The sequence below is a fragment of the Saccopteryx bilineata genome, chromosome 1, assembly GCF_036850765.1.
Source record: "Saccopteryx bilineata isolate mSacBil1 chromosome 1, mSacBil1_pri_phased_curated, whole genome shotgun sequence".
In the NCBI taxonomy this organism is placed as follows: domain Eukaryota; kingdom Metazoa; phylum Chordata; class Mammalia; order Chiroptera; family Emballonuridae; genus Saccopteryx; species Saccopteryx bilineata.
The window spans coordinates 152,981,085-152,999,616 of record NC_089490.1 but is presented as its reverse complement, the minus strand read 5'-3'; the positions used below and the strand labels follow the sequence as shown (position 1 = coordinate 152,999,616).

Here is an 18,532-nt window from a genome sequence, read left to right as displayed (position 1 = left end):
GGGAGTGAAGTGAGAATACCTGTATGAATGTGAGCATCAGCTCATGTCCACGTGGGAGTATGTAGATGGTTGTGACCACTGTGTGTGGAAGAATGGTTCTTAAGTGAGAACAGGCATGGCAGTGGGTGTGACCCTGCCTGGAACAAACGTTTGGGGAATCTTTGTGTGAATGGCCAATGGAGTCACGCCCTTCCTTCCTGAGGGTGTGGGTGTCTTTGGGACTGAGCATTTGGCAACACCAATAATGAAGGACACTTGGGCATTGCTCACTACACGCGTGGCACAGGTCCTTTCTACAACGCTGTGAGCATCTGCTAATAATACAGATGGGGAAACTGAGGTACGGAGAGGAGAGGTACTGGCTCAAAACCACACAGTGCACAGGCCCCTGTCCTTTCCCTCCTGGACTGGAACAAGGCAGCCAGGGTTCCACCACTACCCTGACCAACACACTCTCATGCCCCCCAAATCACATTCTCACCTACATTCCTGCTTGCATGTGCGCACGCGCTGTGCACACATTCAGCCGTCCCAAACTTGTATAAGCTCGAGTACAACGGAGTGAGTCTGCTCTAGTGTCCCCCATCACCTTGTACACTGGGCAGTAGTGCAAGTTGTATGGGCCTCAGGGGTATGTGTGTGTTGGGGGTGGGAAGTGGGGTCCTACGAGAGCCCAATGCTCATAACCTTGAGCTGCTGTTATCAGAGGAATGCAGGCAGCCTGGCCAGAGTGAAGAGGCTCCAAGAAATCAGGCGGCGGGCATGAGAAACCTGAGCACCAGGTTCCAAGAACACAGGCTCAGGCCAAGACAGCGCGGGGAGAAGCCTGAGTGCTAGGGACCGAAGGCGGGGCTGCAGGGCGGTGTTTCTCGGTAAATAGGCCGGGGTGAGGCGGGGCCACCACGGTTCCAGCTCCACCCACCCCGCCCCTCCATCCAGTCCCTCTAGTCAGCTGGGGCCGGCAGGGGGCGCTTTGGGAACGCAGAGCCGTCGGGGACGGGACCCGGTGGGTTTGGGCTCGCTGGCTTTTGGGGAGCAGCGCTGGATCTTGGTGCCCAGGAGGGCGCCGTCCCGAGCCATGGTTGGGACCACCCCGCAGGGCTCTAAGACCGGATTGGAGGGAACTGCCACTTGATGGGGGCTCTGTGGCTCTGTCTGTCTTAGGGGCATCACTTGCTGTCTTAGAGAAAAACTTTGAATTTCAGTTCTCTTTCTACAATGGCTTTCTCAGGAGAGGCTTCTTTAACTTTCTAGAAGAAGGCCTGGGGCAGGACCACAATCCTCACTGGGGTGGGATGGGGGAAGTACTGTGACTCTTAATTGTCCCGAGAGGTATGTGGGGAATAGTCTGGGAGCCTCGGATTTATCAAAGGTGCAGGGTCATTTGCAGCGAGGTGGGGAAATAGCTAATTGAAAGGGGTGCTGCTCTGAAGGTTCCCTTCAGGAGCTTCCTTGGTGAGAGGACTCCTTGGGACCTTGCTTTCCGAAGGGAACCAGGCAGGACCCGGGGGTCTGACAGTAAGGCCAGATCCTCAAGTGTAGTGATGGGGAGGGGTGCTGAGAACCGAGGCACTGGCGTCGGGGCGCTGTGGCTCTTATCTCAGGAGAGACACTTGAGGAAGGGGTGTTTTGGGACCCGCGTTCCCACAGAAGCGGTGCCGGGTTCCCCGGGACCCGGGAAGATCGCCGTCTAGGAGGGCTCTGTGGCCCTGGCTCTCCTACCACCTGTGCTTCTCTGGCCCTATCGGGCGGGGGCGGGGCGACAGCGGCTCAAGTCCCGGGAAACCCGAGCCACCGCCCTTGGCCCCGCCCCCAGCCCCGCCTCCGGCCCCTCGCCGGCCGAGCGGTCCGTGGCGGAGGCGGCGGGAGAGCGCGCCTTGAAGCGGCTCCGAGCGCCCGGGCCCCTCGCTCTGCTGTCCAGGAGCCCCACGCCGCGCACCAAATCCGCCCGCGCCGTCCGTGTGCTCCCCGCGTCCTCCGAGCCGCAGGCCGTCCAGGGCACTCACCAGCCCCCGCCCGACCAGGATGGCCGCAACCCGCGGCTGAGCGAGACCGGAGGTGGGGGGCCCATGGGCCGGCCCGCGCCGCGCCCCCACCGCGGCCGCCCCCTTCGGCCCGGGCCCCCCCAGGCGCCACGGGCCCAGGCGGCCCGAATGGCGGTCGCGGCGGCGGCGGCAGGGGCAGGGGCTGGGGCCGGCGCGGGCAGCAGTCGCGGCCGCCACTGACGGGTAGTCGGGAGCCCCAGCAGGTAAGCAAGGGCAAGTTGGGGCCCACAGGGGACCCGAGTTGAGGGGAGAACCAGTCCAGTGTACGGGGGTCTGTGGGGCTTCTAGAGACTCGAGGTAAACCAGTAGCTTCCCTCCGGGAGCCGAGAACCCGCGTATATATGAGGATGGGGTCAAGGGACAACAGGTCCGCGTGTGGCAGAGGGGTGGGAAGGGAAGGGCGATCTTTAAGTTCTTCTCCAAGTCAGGATCTGGTGCAGGCTGAGGTGGAGGTGACCCTGTCCGACGGAGCGGGCACACCTTTGCCTTCTCCGACCTCCGTGTGTGCGTCTGAAGGAAAGTGGGAGCGGAGGCAGCCGGAATCCCCACCCCAGCCTTTAGGACACCTTATGCCTTTTGGTCTACAAGGGGCTGTGGCAGGCTTTCGGATCTCGCGGACCCTGGGCTGGGGGCTGCCGTCGTGGCCCAGCTGCATGCAGAAGTAAACATCTGTCAGTGGCGCGTTCCAGCCGCGTTCCCTGCGCGCCGCCGCCGCCGCCGGGGACACGGTGTCCTCCCTACGGGCCCGGCTCTCTTGGCTCCTGGAGCCGTTGTTCAGCCACAAGAGGGCGCGAAAACCCTTCTTTGGCCGGGGGTCCTTAAGGGCAAAAACCGGATTTGAAGAAGAGGGGGCTGTGCCTCGTTTTCTTGCTTTTAAAAAGAGGCATTATCTTGCTCAGGATAACCTCAGAATTCTTCCAAGAGAAACAGTTTGGTGGTTAGGATTCATCAGACCAGGGGGCTGCAGACGGTGGGCAAGTTTGGGATGGGACTGGAGGGAAAATGGCCACTCGCAGGGGTTGCTGTCACCCCTGTCCCCTTCCCAGGAAGCAACAGGATATATTGTTGTGCCACTGGCCTTGCTTAGCGGGTCTGTGGTTACCTGCAAGGCTGGGCTACCAATCCAGATCTGGGGAGCATGGCCAGGGGCCTGGAAGGGGCAAGGAAGCTGGACCCTTGATTCTCCTTACCCGGCTTGCCCACCCTGCCTTCTCCCTGACCAACATCCTTCTGTGTGCCATGACATTCTTTGTCTGTCTTCAAGTGCCGCAGGCTGAGGAAGCCCCAATAGGGTGTGACTTGGTCTAGGCGGATGTCAGTGGAGGGAAGACTCCCAGCTTTGCCAGCTTTTCCCCACCCTCAGCCCCATGCCTTGTGGCCCTTTGAACACCCCTCCCAACTCCCTTTATCCCTGGACTCCTGAGGATGGGGATTTCAAAGCCACTCCTGGCCCTTCCAACCTGTCCTCAGCAAGTGGCAAAAAGCTGGGTGCAGGGAAGAAAACCAAACAGCCTCTCTCTGCAGGGGGTGCAGTGTCTGAAATTCCACCATCTATGCTTGTCCCTCAAGTTTCAGGCCTCAGTTTTCAGGGAGGGAGCAGAGGACATAGGACATAAAAAGTCTAGGGTGGGAGAAGGAATCAAACAGTTTGTATCCAGGCACAAAGACACAATCAAGAGATTGTTTCAACAAATGTTTGTTGGACAGCAATGGTATGGCTAACTGTTTGGTTTCAAGGATCCTGAGCCCAGTCCTTCAAGGGCAACAGACTTAGAACAAGGGCGGAGCCTGGAATGGGGAACAAAGGCTCTATCTTATGGAAGGGCAGTCGGGGAAGACTTCCTAAAGGAGGAATATTGGAGCTGGGACTGTGAAGGATGGATAGGATGTTGTTTTTTGTTTTTTAAGTGAGAAGAGGGGGAGATAAAGAGACTCCCGCATGCACCCTGACCAGGATCCACCCAGTTCCTGCCATCTGGAGCTGATGCTCGAATCAACCAAGCTATTCTCAGTGCCTGAGGCCGACACTCGGACCAACTGAGCTATTCTCAGTGCCTGGGCTGATGCTCAAACCAATTGAGCTACTGGCTGCAAAAGGGAAAGAGAAAGAGAACGGGCAGAGGGAGGGGAAGAGAAATAGACAGTCACTTCTTACGTGTGCCCTGACCAGGGATTGAACCCAAGACATCTGCACACCAGGCCAACATTCTATCCACTGAGCCAACCGGCAAAGACCAAGTAGGAGTTTTCTAAGTGGGAAAACATCGGTCATTACAAGTGGTGGGAACTACATAGGCAAAGATCTAGAGGCAGGAAAAAATAGACTGGCTGGTTGTGGCAAATCCTCAGTGCCAGGGTGAATGTGAGGAGAAACTGTTTTGAAAGGTTAGCAGAAGGAACACAGGGCTGGGGCATTAAAAGGCAGGTTACTGGAGGTGAGGACTAGAAATACAGAAGAGAGTAATGGGTCTTTAATGCATATGGTGTTGGTGGGCCTGGCCATCTTTGCTGAGGAGCTGTGGGATTCCTCTGAAGATGTGTCTATCTTGGTCTCCCAAGGTGAGGCAGAGAGGTCCAGGGCAGGAAGCAATTAGAGAGGGGCTCCTGCTGACAACAGGTGGATCTCACTTGTCATTTGGGGAAAGTAAGGTCCAGAGAGAGGTCACCATTCATGCCTAAATAGCTCAGTGTTTTGGGGACCTGAGGCAACACTTGAACTTGGGGAAAAGTTATTCAGGTACTGTAGTTTCCAGGAAACTAGTGTTAGAGTTTGAGCTGTGCCTTGGTTCTGTGCCTCAGTTTCCCTTTCTGTCCATTGACCAGCATTCTGTGATGTTCTGAGTACTCTCAGAAGACCCACATCCTTCATGTCACCCACTGGGCCCCACGCCAGCTGCTCAGCTGTGTCCTGTGCCAGGCCTCATTAGGCTGATCCTGTTATCCTACCCCAGGGAGCCCCCTCCTGCCAACCCCAGACGCCTGTGGGACCAGCTCCAGACCGGCCTGGTGTGGTCAAGGTGGGAATTTTACAGGCCAGCTGCAGCAGGCTAGGCTAGATATGGTGGGTCCGTGGGTTCAAAAAGCTGTAACCCTGAGCCATAGACACACTGTCATATACACATTCACACTCCCTAGCTCAGCCTTCCTGAGAAGGCAGAAGTGGATGCAGGAAGAGGTCTCCAGGCACTGGTGGAAAATGGAGGACTGATCCTGCAGGCAGGTCACAGGGCCCCTATGACTTCTCCCACCTCAACTCCCTGCACTGTCCTTGGTTCTGTCCCTCCAGTCATACTGGACACCTTGAACAGGCACAGTCCTGCCTCCAAGCCTTTGCCCCTGCAGTTTCCTCCACCTGGAACACTCTCCCCATATCTTCGCTTGGTCCTAGCTCAATTGCTGCCTCTTCTTCTTTTTTTTATTTAAATTTTTATTTATTCATTTTAGAGAGGAGAGAGAGAGAGAATGGGGGGAGGAGCAGGAAGCATCCACTCCCATATGTGCCTTGACCAGGCAAGCCCAGGGCTTTGAACTGGCGACCTCAGCATTTCCGGGTCGACGCTTTATCCACTGCGCCACCACAGGTCAGGCAGCTGACTCTTCTGAGAAGCACTTCTTGACCACTCAACCTTAAAGCAACCCCCAGTCATTGCCTCACCTCATTTTATTTTTTGTTTTGCATAGTCAACATCTAAATTACCATATTTATTTCCTATTTATTATTCATTGCTCTGATTGACCGTGAGTTGTCAGGGTGAGGCCCTGGCTGGCCTTGGTCATCCTGAATTCCCTGCCTGGCCAGGCACACAGTAGGGGCTTAGTAAGTGTTTGCTAAGTTAATGTGTTAGGGGCAGAGCCCAGCCTGGAAGTCTGGGCTTTCTGCCATCTGGCCCTTTGTTTACTTGCTAGTTCTGCTCTGCTGTGTGTCTTTAAAGAAAACACTTTCCTGAAGCTCAGGCCCACTTTTTCCCAAACAGCAGAGACTATCAAATCCTCCTCATGTCTCCTCTCTCCCCAGCATTACACCTGTTACCTAAGAGTCCAAGGGTTGTGGAGGCATTGAGAGAACAAGTCTGGAGTCAGACCCAGGTTTAACTGCAGCTCATCTACTTATTTGAACAAGTCACTCTACCTCTCCAAGCCTCAGTTTCCCTGTGTGGAAAATGGGGCTAATAATAACATCTTTTCCAGGGACTGTGGAAAGAATTAAATATGGAAAGCCCTTAGTACAGTGCTTGGCACTAAATAAATGGAATAGCCAACATTGCTGGTGTTAATGTCATTGTTGTTGGAGAGGCCATATGGTACAGTGGTTGAGAATGTGGAGTAGGGAGTGTTGGGGCTGGGGCTTTGAGGGATGAGTAGGAGTTTGCCCAATTACTTGAGTTCAGATTCCAGGTTGGCCACTTACATTCTGTTTGACCCTAAGCAAGTCACTTCACTTCTTTGAACCTCAGTTTTCCCATCTACAAAATGAGAATAAAATAGTCCATACCTTGCTATGTGTCATTACATGCAAAGTACCTATAGCAGTAACATTGTTTGCTAGGATTACTATGAGCTATTATTATTATCATCACAAAGCAACCAGTGCAGTCCTCCCCAGAAATCACTCTCACTGTCTGTCCACCCCTCAGCTGCACTTTGACAAAGACAAACCCAGAGCCCCTTAAGACCAGCTCAGGGGCTGACACTTGATTCTCAGAGTGGCAGGAAGCCAGGGATGGTGCAAGCATGTGGGCAGCAGGCAACTCCTGGTTTGGAGGAAGAAGAGGCTACAGCCCCACCGTTGGCCAGGCCTGGAAGGGTCTGCTGGGTTGTCTGTGACTGTGCCCTCCATGAGGCTGTCCCGTAGGCTGGCCTTCAGCCTCTGCAGATGAAGCATCGGAACCAGCTGTGCTAGCCAGATGTTCCTGGTTTATCCCCAGATGTGTGTCGCCAGCTCAAGATTGCCCTGGGCTCCCCGTTCCAACCATGGGGTGGGGCTGGGCCCTGGGGCCCTCTGAGGGAGGGGACACATTTTTGTGGGCTGAAGAATTTGTTTCTTGTTTTATAGAACTATTGAGTCTTGCCTTCAGAGAAGCTCAAGTCCTACCCATCATGGGGCCTCAGTTGCCCCATCGTTGGCTTCCCAGGGAACTCCCAGAGGCCATCTGGGGAAAAGGAGACAAGCAGGGCTATCCTAGGAATAGGCCCAGCTACTGGCTCTGGAGCTGTCAGCACTACTGATGGGGGAAACAGAGGCACAGGCATGCAAACAAGAGTGTCCAAGGGCCAGGCCAAGCTGTTACTGTCAGCAGGGTCTACAGAACTTCACTGAGTTAAATATATGGCCCTCCAAATGAGGGAGGGTGTCTGGGGCAGTCCATTGTACAGCTAGGGAAACTGAGAGAAACAGGAGGAGCACATGTTACCCAGTCAGGAAGAGGCAGAGCAGGAATCTAAACTCAACTGTCTGGAGTCCACGTGCTGCATTGTTCGCAGACACATGCCCTTCTTCGAGTGTGCAGGCCACCCCCACGTCTGCCCATAGAGCCTCAGTCTGGCTCGCCCAGCCTGTGGGTGGTAATGACAGTCCAACTAGCCACCCCATGAAGCTCTCCCAGGTCCTTCTTGGCATTCCCATGGTGCTGGGTGGCTCCCTTTGGACACTTTCTAAAGATGAGGAAACCAAGTCACGGGAAGGCCAGGGATGTGGCCAGGAGTGAGGTGGGAAGGAAAGAGAAGGATGCACGTGGAAGGAGGCACCAAAAGCATAGAGATGAGGGAGCTGCAGCTGGCTCCTGCCTCTATGAACAGAATTATTATTTCTTTTATTTTGAGAGTACATTTATTAAAGCTGGGACAGTGAAACAAAGAAGGGACTAGAATAGAAGAAGCAACAGGATAATGACTACGTGGGGCTGCTTTCACTCTTTAGAAATGTTATGGAAAAGAAACGAGCCTACACTGGGAAGTCAGAGAAAAGGGAACCTTGGAGAGAGGTTCAGGGGTTAGCCCAGGATGAGCTACCACTGCCCATTGATTGCTCCCTGGTTGCAAGTCTTGTGGGGACCCGTATAATTAGGAGATGCATGCCTGCCTGTGGGGGAAGAAGAGGGAATGGGGAAGGGAAAGACATGGGCATGCTCTGGGAGGGAGAGCATATCCAGAATTAGACTGCCCCTCCAGAAACCCGTACTCCAGAAAAGACAGACACGGACATAGACACTATGCTTCAGGGCTGGGCAAGAGGGAGGGATCTGTGGCCAGGGTCCAAGATGGGGAGCGGGGAAGGCTTCCTGGAGGAGGGGCTTTAGCAGCTAGGGCTTTGAAGGATGAGTAGGAGTTTGCCTAATGGTGACAGGTCCCAATTCCAGGCCTCCCCCACACTAGAGGAATGAGTAGATTGAGGGAGGTGTCACTTTCCATCCTTCCTGTCCCTGGGAACAAGCATGAAGCAGGTACCTCCCTGAGGCCAGGAGCTCTGTAGGATAGAGACTATTAAGCTATTAACCCTGGGAATAGGTATTCCTGGAAAATGTCCCTGGGAAGCTCTGTGGAGAGGTGGAGCCCAGGGTGTTGTCTGGACACCAGGATAATAAGCAGCATTTCTTGGCATCAACAAGGAAGCTGCCAGAAACACCCATACACTCTCACCTTGACTGCTCCTTGGATGATTGGAAGGAACTGCCTAGTTGTGTGACTTTGGGCTACGCATCACATCTCTCTGAGCCTGATTCCCCTCCCTGCCCACCCAGCCCCTGGGGACTCTGTGGCCTCCAGCTAGAGGTGGAGATCTAGCTTTAGTTCTTTTTGTTGCAGTTCAGACTGGCCTGACCCACAAGAAGAAAGGGTGCTCAACTCCACTGATGGTGAGGACTCTCCAGGGTCTGGACATTGTCTGAGGGCTGGAAAGGGAACAGGCTAGTCCCTGTCTGAGCAGTGTGGGCAGCACCTGAGATGCCAGCAGGTGTGGACCTGGCCCAGGTATACCAGTGGTCAGGGCGGTTCTCCCCTGGGTCATTCTGCTTCCTCCACTTTCATATGCCTATCTCACAGCCCACTGTGTTTGTGCTGGTCACTGTTCCCCTGGGACCTTTGCAGTCTGGGCCCAACATCACTGAGGCTGTGTTCATGTGTGTGCCCCTGTGTCTGTGAACATGTACCCGGAATGCAGAATCACACTACTGTGTGAGCATGGTAGTGTTCAAGTGTGATCATGTTCAAATGTAATGTAAAATGCCAAAGTGTGAAAGTGCATGAGTGTGAAACAGTAGCATGTGCACATGGTAGTGTGCAAGTGTCATAAAGCATGAGTCTAAAAATGACCAAGTATGTATGAAGCATTAGTCTGTGAGTGTGGTAATGCTCGAGTATGTGTGTGAGAAAACAGGAGTGTGTGATTGTGTTCAAATATATGTGAAATGTTTGAAGATTTAGGGCAAAAACATCCAAGTGTATGATAATGTTTGAGTAGGAGTGTGAAACCCTAGTGTATGTGTGTGATCATGTTTAAGTGTAAGTGTAAGAACTCCTAAATGTGTATGTCATAGTGTTTAAGTATTTGAATGTGAGGGTTTCATTGTATATGAAAATGTCCAAAGGGATGATTGTGTGAAAACACTGAGTGTGTAAATGGAATATGTTTGGAAGTGTATGAGTGGGATAGTTTGTGGAATTGTAAGAATGGGTGTGAGTGAGTGTGAGCCTCAAAGTGCTGTGAGGCCCCCACCTGCCCAGGTCCACACCTCCATTACACAAGCAGACCTAGCCTCTCCCCTGTGCCCTCAGCCACACCCGCATCACCCCCTCCAAGTCAGGTCCGTGCCAGAGACAAACCAGTTGGGTGACCCCCTTACAGAAAGGCCCATTGTTAACCAATGCTTATCAGCTGACTTGCTGGGCCCCCTCTCTGACAGCCCACCTGCCTTCCTGTCCCCCATCAGAGCTCTGGGAGGGGGAATATAGCTTCAAGGCCACTGTTGGGGGACTCCTATGGCTAGGTCATCTCTTGGCTAGTGTCTCATCCACCTTTTCAGCCCCCTCTTAAGCCCCTAACAGAGACAGAGGACCACAGTCTGGTACTGTGCAGGGGACTTGTTCCAGCCTAACAGGGAATCTGAGGCACACTATTCCAAGACTTGGGTGTGAGAGGAAACAGGGTGTTAGGGTCAAGAGAAAGCATGCCCACCTGAGGTCTTGAGCTCTGGTGGGTTTCCCTGCTGTCTCCCCCTCCCAGGGGCGGAGGCCACCAGAGTTCTAATCTCAGTTCAGTGACTTTGGGTAAGTCATGTGACTACTCAAGGCCTAGTTTCTGCATCTGTTAAATGGGGATAAAGACTCTTGTGAGGTTGAAATGACTTAATATGTGCTGTTTGTAAAACAGAATCTGGTATAAAGTAGGTGCTCTTTAAGAATAAAGCGGGTGCCTGACCTGTGGTGGCACAGTGGATAGAGCATTGACCTGGATGTTGAACTTGCAGTTCAAAACCCTGGTCTTGCCTGGTCAAATCACATACAAGCAATCAATGAACAACTAAAGTGAAGCAACTATGAGTTGATATTTCTTGCTCCACCCCACCCTCCCCTCTCTGTAAAATCAATAAATAAAACCTTTAAAAAAAAAGGGGGGGTAGACTTGACCCATAGTGGCACAGTGGACAGATTGTCCACCTGAAACCCTGAGGTCACTGGTTCAAAACCCTGAGGTCGCTGACTTGTGTGCAGGATCAAGTTGGTTCCAAGGTCTCCAGCCTGAGCCCAAAGGTTTCTGGCTTGAAAGCCTAGAGTCGCTGGCTTGAGCCCAAGGTCACTGACTTAAGTCCCCACGTCATGGCACGTATGAGAAGCAATCAATGCACAACTAAAGTGAAACAATCATAAGCTGATGCTACTCACTTTCTTTCCTCTCTCTTTAAAGAAAAAAATCAATTAAAAAATAAAGAATAGCCCTGGCTGGATAGTTTGGTTGGTTAGAGAATTGTCCTGAAGTGCAGAGGTTGCTGGTTTGATCCCCAGTCAGGTCACATAGAACAGATGTTCCTATCTTTTCCCTGCTCTCTCCCTTCTTCTAAGATCAATAAAATAAACATTAAAAAAAAATAGAGGGGGTGGGTTTTGGCACCAGACAAACAGGCTGACCTCTGCTTGCTGCATAACCTTGAGAAGGAAATATTCTCCCACAGCCCACAAGGTCCTACATAACCCGCCCTGTCACCTCCCCTCCCTCACTCTGCTCTAGCCAGGCTGGCGCCTCCCTGTTCCTTCAATAAGACAAGCCTCGTCCTGCCCCAGGGCCTTTGCAAGTGCTCTGCCCTCAGATATCCTGCTAGCTCAGGATTTGTTTATGTACCCCTATGTCTGGGAGCTCATTTTCTACCACCACCATGACCACCAACAGTAATAAAAATTGTGATTTCAAATAGTGGCAAATTGGCCTTGGGTGGGTTGCTCAATTGGTTAGAGCATCCTTCCAATTTGCCAAGGTTGTGGCTTCCATTCTTCTTTAAGGCACATACAAGAATCAACCACTGAATGCATAAATAAGTGGAACAACAACAACAAAAAACATTTCTTTCACTCCCTTCTTATCTTTCTAAAATCAACAACAATAATAATAATGGCAAGTCCTCTGGGTAACTCCACAGCATTTGCTCTCAAGCCCAGCCCAGCCCCTGTGACGTGAGTTGTTAAAGAACCTGCCTTCCAATCTCAGGTCCATTTCTAACCAATGTCCTTTGAATGAGCCCCTCCCAATCGGTTTTGTGCCTCAGTTTCCTCAGCTGTAAAATGGAGATAATAGTGCCTCTCTGGTGGGCTCAGCGCCGGGTCTGGTATAGACCAGTCTGATATACAGCAGGAACTTAACAAATGCCCCGTTACTGTCTGGTGGGTGTAGGTCGTGCGTACGACTGGAGGAGAGCACTTCGTAACCACGCCCGGCCGGAGCTACGCAAAGCACATGCAAATAAAATGCAAACAATACGCAAATAACTGTTTCGCCCCTGGGCGAGCAGCCTATTATCTGAGGTGCGCGCTTGGGGACGCCCGGCACCCCATGGCCAAACCCAGTCGCTGACCCGCGTCCAGCCTGGCTTTCAGCGCTCTGTGTAAATGTTTACACCGGGCCTGTCGCCAGGCCCCGCGCGGGCCGGCACCAGGCAGCCGGGTGGGGGAATGTAAACGCGGGCTAGGGGCTGCCAGGGAGTGGGGAGCAAGTCGGACACGGTTGGGGGTTGGGTGCACCAGGCTTATTAAACCTACTGTATGCACTAAGCACCAGGTAATGGATATCCTAGGGGGGACGCTTAGGACCTGGGATAGGGGACAGTCAGGGAAGGCTTCTTGGTGGTGGTGGGGTTGGTCCAAGCTGAGACTGAGAGGGGAACGGGAGTCGAGAGGGAAAAGAGAGTGCTCTGGGTGGAAGGACCAGCTTGTGCGACATCTTGAAAATGGATCAAGAGCGGCTTTGGCTCATCGCAGTCCCTTTCTGGGCATCAGTTTATCTGTCTGGAGAGTAAACCCAGGATCTGAAAGGGGCAGTAAATCACTCCCAAGGAAATCATATGTAGGGAACAAAATCTCAACCCCAGAATTCCTGCCTCCCAGACTGCCTTCTAAGTACCAGGGCTCCTGGCCACCCTTGTCCTACAGTGCCCCCTGCTGGGAAATGACTTTACTGTTCACTCTTTCCCTGAACTCACTGGGCTCCAGCCAACCCAGCCTCCTGGCTGGATTGGCCAAGCTTGGTTCAGCTTCAGTATATTTGTACTGGCTGTTCCCCTTGCCTGAGATGCCACTCTTTTCTGCTGAGCTGAATCCTATGTTCAAATCTCAACTTTTCTTAACTCTCAAGAAAGCACTCTGGGTCTGACCGGGCGGTGGCACAGTGGATAGAGCGTCGGACTGGGATGTGGAGGACCTAGATGTGAGACCCCGAGGTGGCCAGCTTGAGTGCGGGCTCATCTGGTTTGAGCAAAGCTCACCAGGTTGGACCCAAGGTCGCTGGCTTGAGCAAGGGGTTACTCGGTCTGCTGTAGCCCCACAGTCAAGGCACATATGAGAAAGCAATCAATGGACAACTAAAGTGCCACAATGAAAAACTGATTGAGGCTTCTCATCTCTCTGCGTTCCTGTCTGTCTGTCCCTATCTATCCCTCTGACTCTATCTCTGTAAAGAAAGAAAGAGAGAAAGAGAGAGAGAAGGAAGGAAGGAAGGAAGGAAGGAAGGAAGGAAGGAAGGAAGGGAGGGAGAAAGAGAGAAAGCGAGAGAGAGAAAGAGGAAGGGAGGGAGGAAGGAAGGAAAGAAAGAAAGAAAGAAAGAAAGGAAGAAAGAAAGGAGGAAGGAAGGAAGAAAGGAAGGAAGGAAGAGAGAAAGAGAGAGAGAGAGAAAGAAAGAAGAAAGAAAGAAAGAAAGAAAAAGAGAGAGAGAGAAAGAGAGAAAGGAAGAGGAAGGAAGGAAGGAAGGAAGGAAGGAAGGAAGGAAGGAAGGAAGGAACTCTGAGATCCCCAGATGGGGCATACCCCTGGCACAGTACCCACCCCCTCCTTAGCAGCATTTTTCTCTTTTTATTTTTCCACAGTTAGAAGCGGAAGGCAGTCAGACAGACTCCCGTATCCACCCAGCATGCCCACCAGGGGGTGATGCTCTACCCACCAGGGGGTGATGCTCTACCCATCTGGGGCGTTGCTCTTTTGCTGCCTGAGCCATTCTAGCACCTGAGGCAGAGGCCATGCAGCCATCCTCAGCGCCCGGGCCAACTTTGCTCCAGTGGAGCCTTGACTGTGGGAGGGGAAGAGAGAGACAGAGAAGAAGGAGAGGGGGAAGGGTGGAGCAGATGGGCGCTTCTCCTGTGTGCCCTGACTAGGAATCGAATCCGGGACTTCCAAACACCAGGCCGACGCTCTACTGCTGAGCCAACCGGCCAGGGTTGCATTTTTCTCTTTTTAAAATGTATTTATTGATTTGAGAGAGAGAGAAAGAGACAGAAACATCAATCTGTTTCTGTATATGCCCTGATGGGATCGGACTGGCTACCTTTCTATATTGAAACAATGCTCCAACCAAACTATCCAGCCAGGGCCTTAGTAGCATTTTTCACAACCATATTTGGTGGTTCCTTCCTGAATCATGCCTATTATTATTGATAATTAAGCAGCAGTGGTTCAAATTCAGGGGCTCCACTGTGTCCCAGTACCTTGTGCCCATTTGTTGCCTGGCAGACTGAGGCCGTTTGGCTGACCGTCCCATGCCCGCAGGCCGAGGATGCAGCGCTGGAAGGCAGCAGCCTTGGCCTCGGTTCTCTGCAGCTCTGTGCTCTCCATCTGGATGTGTCGGAACGGCTTGCTCCTCAGCCACCACCTTGGACCCGCATTAGCCCCGCTCCGCCGACCACCTCGCACCCTGGACACCCGGATCACTCGCCTGGCCCAGTGTAAGCCCTTCCCCTGGTCTTGGGTCAGATACCCCAAACATAAGGGCGGCCATACTGGTGGAATTTCAGGCAGTGGAACCAGGCCACAGAGGCTTTTTAAAGATGGTGTGGAGGGAGGGTGCAAATCTCCCAGTGGCCTGGCAGGTTCCTGGGAACTGGGGTCTCTTGGTTCAGCTGTCACAAGGAATTAGGCTCTGTTCTTCAGGGACCAGGGGGCCAGATGGAGATTAGGCCGAGGAACTTAGCTGGGTGGCCCCCCACAGCACAGCAAGGGGAGGGGAAGGCTGGACCCATGGCCCCAGTGACCTACATGAGTAGGTCAAGGACCGGGAAGAGCGGAGACAGAGAAAGATTTGGAAACAGAAATCTAGACTCTGGCAGTGTGGCCACCTGGTCCAACTCCCCCCATGCCCCTGGTGCCTGCCCTCTACAAGTTCTGCGTGGGTCCCAACTTTGTTTGTGTTCTCAAATGTCCACATGGTATGCCGGTATGGGTGATTGGGGTGTAGGCATGAGTTGGGTGCATGCATGGCGACTGCAGGTGGGGGTTGTGTGTATGCCAGCCCTGCCAGGCCACACAGTCCTTTCTTGTCTTCACAGTGGACAAGGGTGGCCTCCAGCACGGACTTCACTTCTGCCTGCATCACTTGCCTTTGCGGGCTGCAAAGTCCTTTCCAGGACACTGGGTCCCAGAGTCATGGTGGGGCCCCCAAAAGCTAGCATTCCAGGACCTGGGACCAAAGTACCAATGGTGAAATCCCCTAGGAAAGGTCTCCATCCATGGGTGGGTGCCTGCCAGTCCTGTATCTCATCCCTGGGCCTAGCTGTACTGATCCCCCAAGGCCTAATGTTCTAATGCGCTGATGGTGGAATTTCAGACTTTGGGGAGGGAGGAGGGAGCATTCGCATCTCTTTGCATTCCAGACCCTGTGCACGTGGCCAGGCGTGCAGGAACAGATATACTAAAAGATTATTCACTGTTTATCTGAAATTCAAATTTAACTGGGCATCTGTATTTCATCTGGCAAACCCCCAAATAACTCTAGATGCACACCTTAGGGTGTGCACATTAAATGGTGAAATTTTAGGCCCCAGAAGTGAGCCAGGCTCAAACTTAACCTCAGAGCAAACCGTGCTGGCTATCCCAGTCCTGCCCCGGGCTTCAAGAACTTGGTAAAGGCTGCTTAGTCTGCCCCCACTTTCCACCCCCCAGCCACAACCACAGCAGGGACTCTGCAAGCCATATTGAACAGACAGGGAAACTGGCACAGCAGGACCATCACCTGCCTGAAGTTGTACAAGGTGACTGGCAGGACTAGGTTAAGAACCTGGGCTAGTCCGCTTTCTGTGACCTCCAGTGGAAACAGACATCCCCAGGGTGACAGACACTCTGTCCCCCTCAGGCTTCCCAGTAAGCGACTTGTTTTGACCGCCAGGTGTGCTAGCCTTGGGGGAGGCTGAGAGCTAACCTCGGGATGACTGCAACCTGTCTGGCTGAGAGCCTCCTGCCAGCCATTCCAATGTCTGCTCTTCTCTCCCAGGGCTGCAGAGTACAACAGGTCCTCGAATAAAGTCATTTTCTTGAATATAGTTTTGTTATAATGATGAAATACCATAGGCATTTAACTCTTGCTTATATCATTTAGCCTTTGGTAAACTGGTTTCATTCTTTGTTGTTTTGCCGCAGAGATGTTAAATAAGGACTTACTATACCAGAGCAGGGCCAGCCTCTTGAGAAATAAATGTAGGCTATGGGACCCTGGGATTCTGTGACTCTGGGCACCTCCTAGCAGTTGTGGGAGAAGAGGACTGAACTTGGGCACTTGATGGAAGTAGGAAGAATGCTGTCTTGGTTTGTCTCTCACTGCCACCTGCTACTGGTGTGGCCTTGGCCAAGTCTCTGCCCCTTTGGGTGCCCAGTTTCCTTATGTATAGCATGAATGTGACCCTGACAATAGCTGCTGCCACCCCATGGGGTGGGATCCTCACATAGGTCTCACATGTAGGCCTCAGAGTGTTCTGAGAAGCTGAAACAACTCGGTTTGACTTCTAGATGATGAGGAAACTGAGTCCCACTGCATGGTAGAGCAGTAGGGACAGGGTGGGGTTGGTGAGCAGCCCAGTAACTCAGAGAAGATATGGGAACTTTGGGTGGGGACCCGTGGGAGGCAGAAACTCAAACAGTGCTCAGCTAAAGGGTGAGGGGTTGGGGTTGGGGAAGCAGAGGTCCCCCCAATCTCAGTGTTGGTCTGACCAACACTGGTCAGAGAGGATGTGTCAGTGTCCTGGAGCAGCAGCATGGGGATTGGATCCAGTGTTCAGGGGGGTGCCCAGAGGGGCTGAGACCCAGATAAGCTCAGCTCAGGTGGGGCAGGCTGGAAAGTGGTCCAGGGCACCAAAAAAAGTTAGCCAGGCTCTGAGCATCTCAACATAGGGGCAGGGTCCAGAGTGAGGTATTGGTAGCCTTGGAGGCTCAGAGTGGGGGTCTGGATATGCACCCCTCCAACACCACCCAGAGAAGGTGCATGGGCAAGAATTTGGGAGATACACTAGCGCACCAGTGTCCCAGCACAGTTCAGTTTTTGTAGGCTGACAGCGAGGGTAGGGGGCTCCCTCCCGCCCACCAAGTGACCCTCCACCCCCTTCTCTCTTTCCTCGCAGACCGTGCACTGCTGCACGGCGTCCCGGACGCTGTGGAGCTGAGCGAGCTGACGCCCTGGGCCGAGCGGTTCCCGAGTTCGCGCCGTCGGGAGGGGTCCCGGCGGCGGCGGGCGCGCGCGCGGTCGGGAACGCGGCCGTGCGGGCTGCGCGAGCTCGAGGTGCGCGTGAGCGAGCTGGGCCTGGGCTACACGTCGGACGAGACGGTGTTGTTCCGCTACTGCGCAGGCGTATGTGAGGCGGCCGTGCGTGTCTATGACCTGGGCCTGCGGCGCCTGCGCCAGCGGCGGCGCGTGCGGCGGGAGAGGGTACGTGCGCAGCCGTGCTGCCGCCCGACGGCCTACGAGGACGAAGTGTCATTCCTGGACACGCACAGCCGCTATCACACGGTGCACGAGCTTTCGGCGCGCGAGTGCGCCTGCGTGTGACCCTACCTCACCCATCCGGGCCAGACTGCAGCCACTTCATCTGCCCCGAAGCTACCCAACATCTTCTCCCGCAACAGACTGCCCGTGCGCAGAAGATGCTGTCGAGGCCTCGAGACTCTTGTGATAACTGTACAGAGATAAATAAAGTGTGGAAAATCGAGCCAGGGCTTGATTGTGCGCACCAGTGGTGTACACCTCTTATAGGGGCAGGAGGATTGTGGGGAAGTGGTGACATCTCCATTGGGAAAAGGGGGATAGGTGCACGTATCACTGCAGGATGGTGGGGAGATCTTCTTTGTTTTGGAGGGTAAAGATTCAAAGAGAGTCCTGTTTCCGTGGTACAAGTGGGAGAATTAGGGCGATGTTGTCAGGGAAGGTCCTTTTCACCTCCCTGCAGGTCACTGTGCTCCTCCCTAGCGTGTCCCATCCCAGCAAGATGTTTCTGGGGAAGGAAGATGGAGTCACAATGTAGATAAGACTGAGGTCCCCATCCCCACCTCCACACAATGTGTGCTTTGGGGGAGGGAAGGGGGCGTCACTCTGTAGAAGCGGAGATGAGATCCTGGAGGGTCTGGGCCTCCCTCACCCGAAGGGCATCTTAACGCTGGGGCAGCCCTCAGAAGAGTGAACTCTAAGCCACTATCTCCTTTTCCTAGCTAAAAATACATGTGCGCTGCCTATCTCCCTGTGGGGATAGGTCTGGGGAGGGCGCCAGCTCCGTCCAGCCTAAAACCGGCGCCTGCCGGGGGCAGAGCAAGTCCCGAGGGAATTAGGTTCTGGGCCATAAAAACCCTGGCCAGAGCTTGAGGGGGGATTTATGACGGGCCTCCGCGGAGGATGGAAAAAGCACTGTGCGGTGTTTAGATTTGCCCGCGGTGTCACCTTGATGCTTGGCAGGCCCAGGAAAGGCTCCGGGTGTTGAGTTTCCAGAGCACAGGGAGGGATCGGTGGGTCCCAGGGTCTGAAGAGGGGCGGGTGAAGGGGCGGG

General features: G+C 53.6%; 1 protein-coding gene across 4 annotated transcripts; it reads left to right on the top strand.

Moving 5' to 3' along the window:
* Window positions 1-1,821: 1,821 nt before the first annotated feature.
* On the top strand, window positions 1,822-17,704 carry NRTN (neurturin). 4 transcript variants are annotated; one of them, XM_066253368.1, is made up of 4 exons: window positions 1,822-2,248; window positions 8,847-8,896; window positions 14,283-14,458; window positions 17,120-17,704. In XM_066253368.1, the coding sequence occupies exons 3-4, from the start codon at window positions 14,290-14,292 to the stop codon at window positions 17,542-17,544; spliced, it is 594 nt and encodes a 197-aa protein (XP_066109465.1). In that variant the 5' UTR covers window positions 1,822-2,248; window positions 8,847-8,896; window positions 14,283-14,289; the 3' UTR covers window positions 17,545-17,704. The 4 variants fall into 4 exon arrangements, with proteins under 4 accessions (XP_066109465.1, XP_066109463.1, XP_066109464.1 ...); XM_066253366.1 differs by lacking the exon at window positions 8,847-8,896; XM_066253367.1 differs by lacking the exon at window positions 8,847-8,896 and having other exon boundaries at window positions 14,247-14,458.
* Window positions 17,705-18,532: the final 828 nt, after the last annotated feature.

Excerpts from the sequence above, each read along its gene's own strand:
- NRTN (XM_066253366.1), top strand. The coding sequence starts at position 14,290 with ATGCAGCGCTGGAAGGCAGCAGCCTTGGCCTCGGTTCTCTGCAGCTCT. Across the intron at positions 14,459-17,119 it reads GATCACTCGCCTGGCCCAGT|ACCGTGCACTGCTGCACGGC; the intron begins GTAAGCCCTTCC and ends CTTTCCTCGCAG.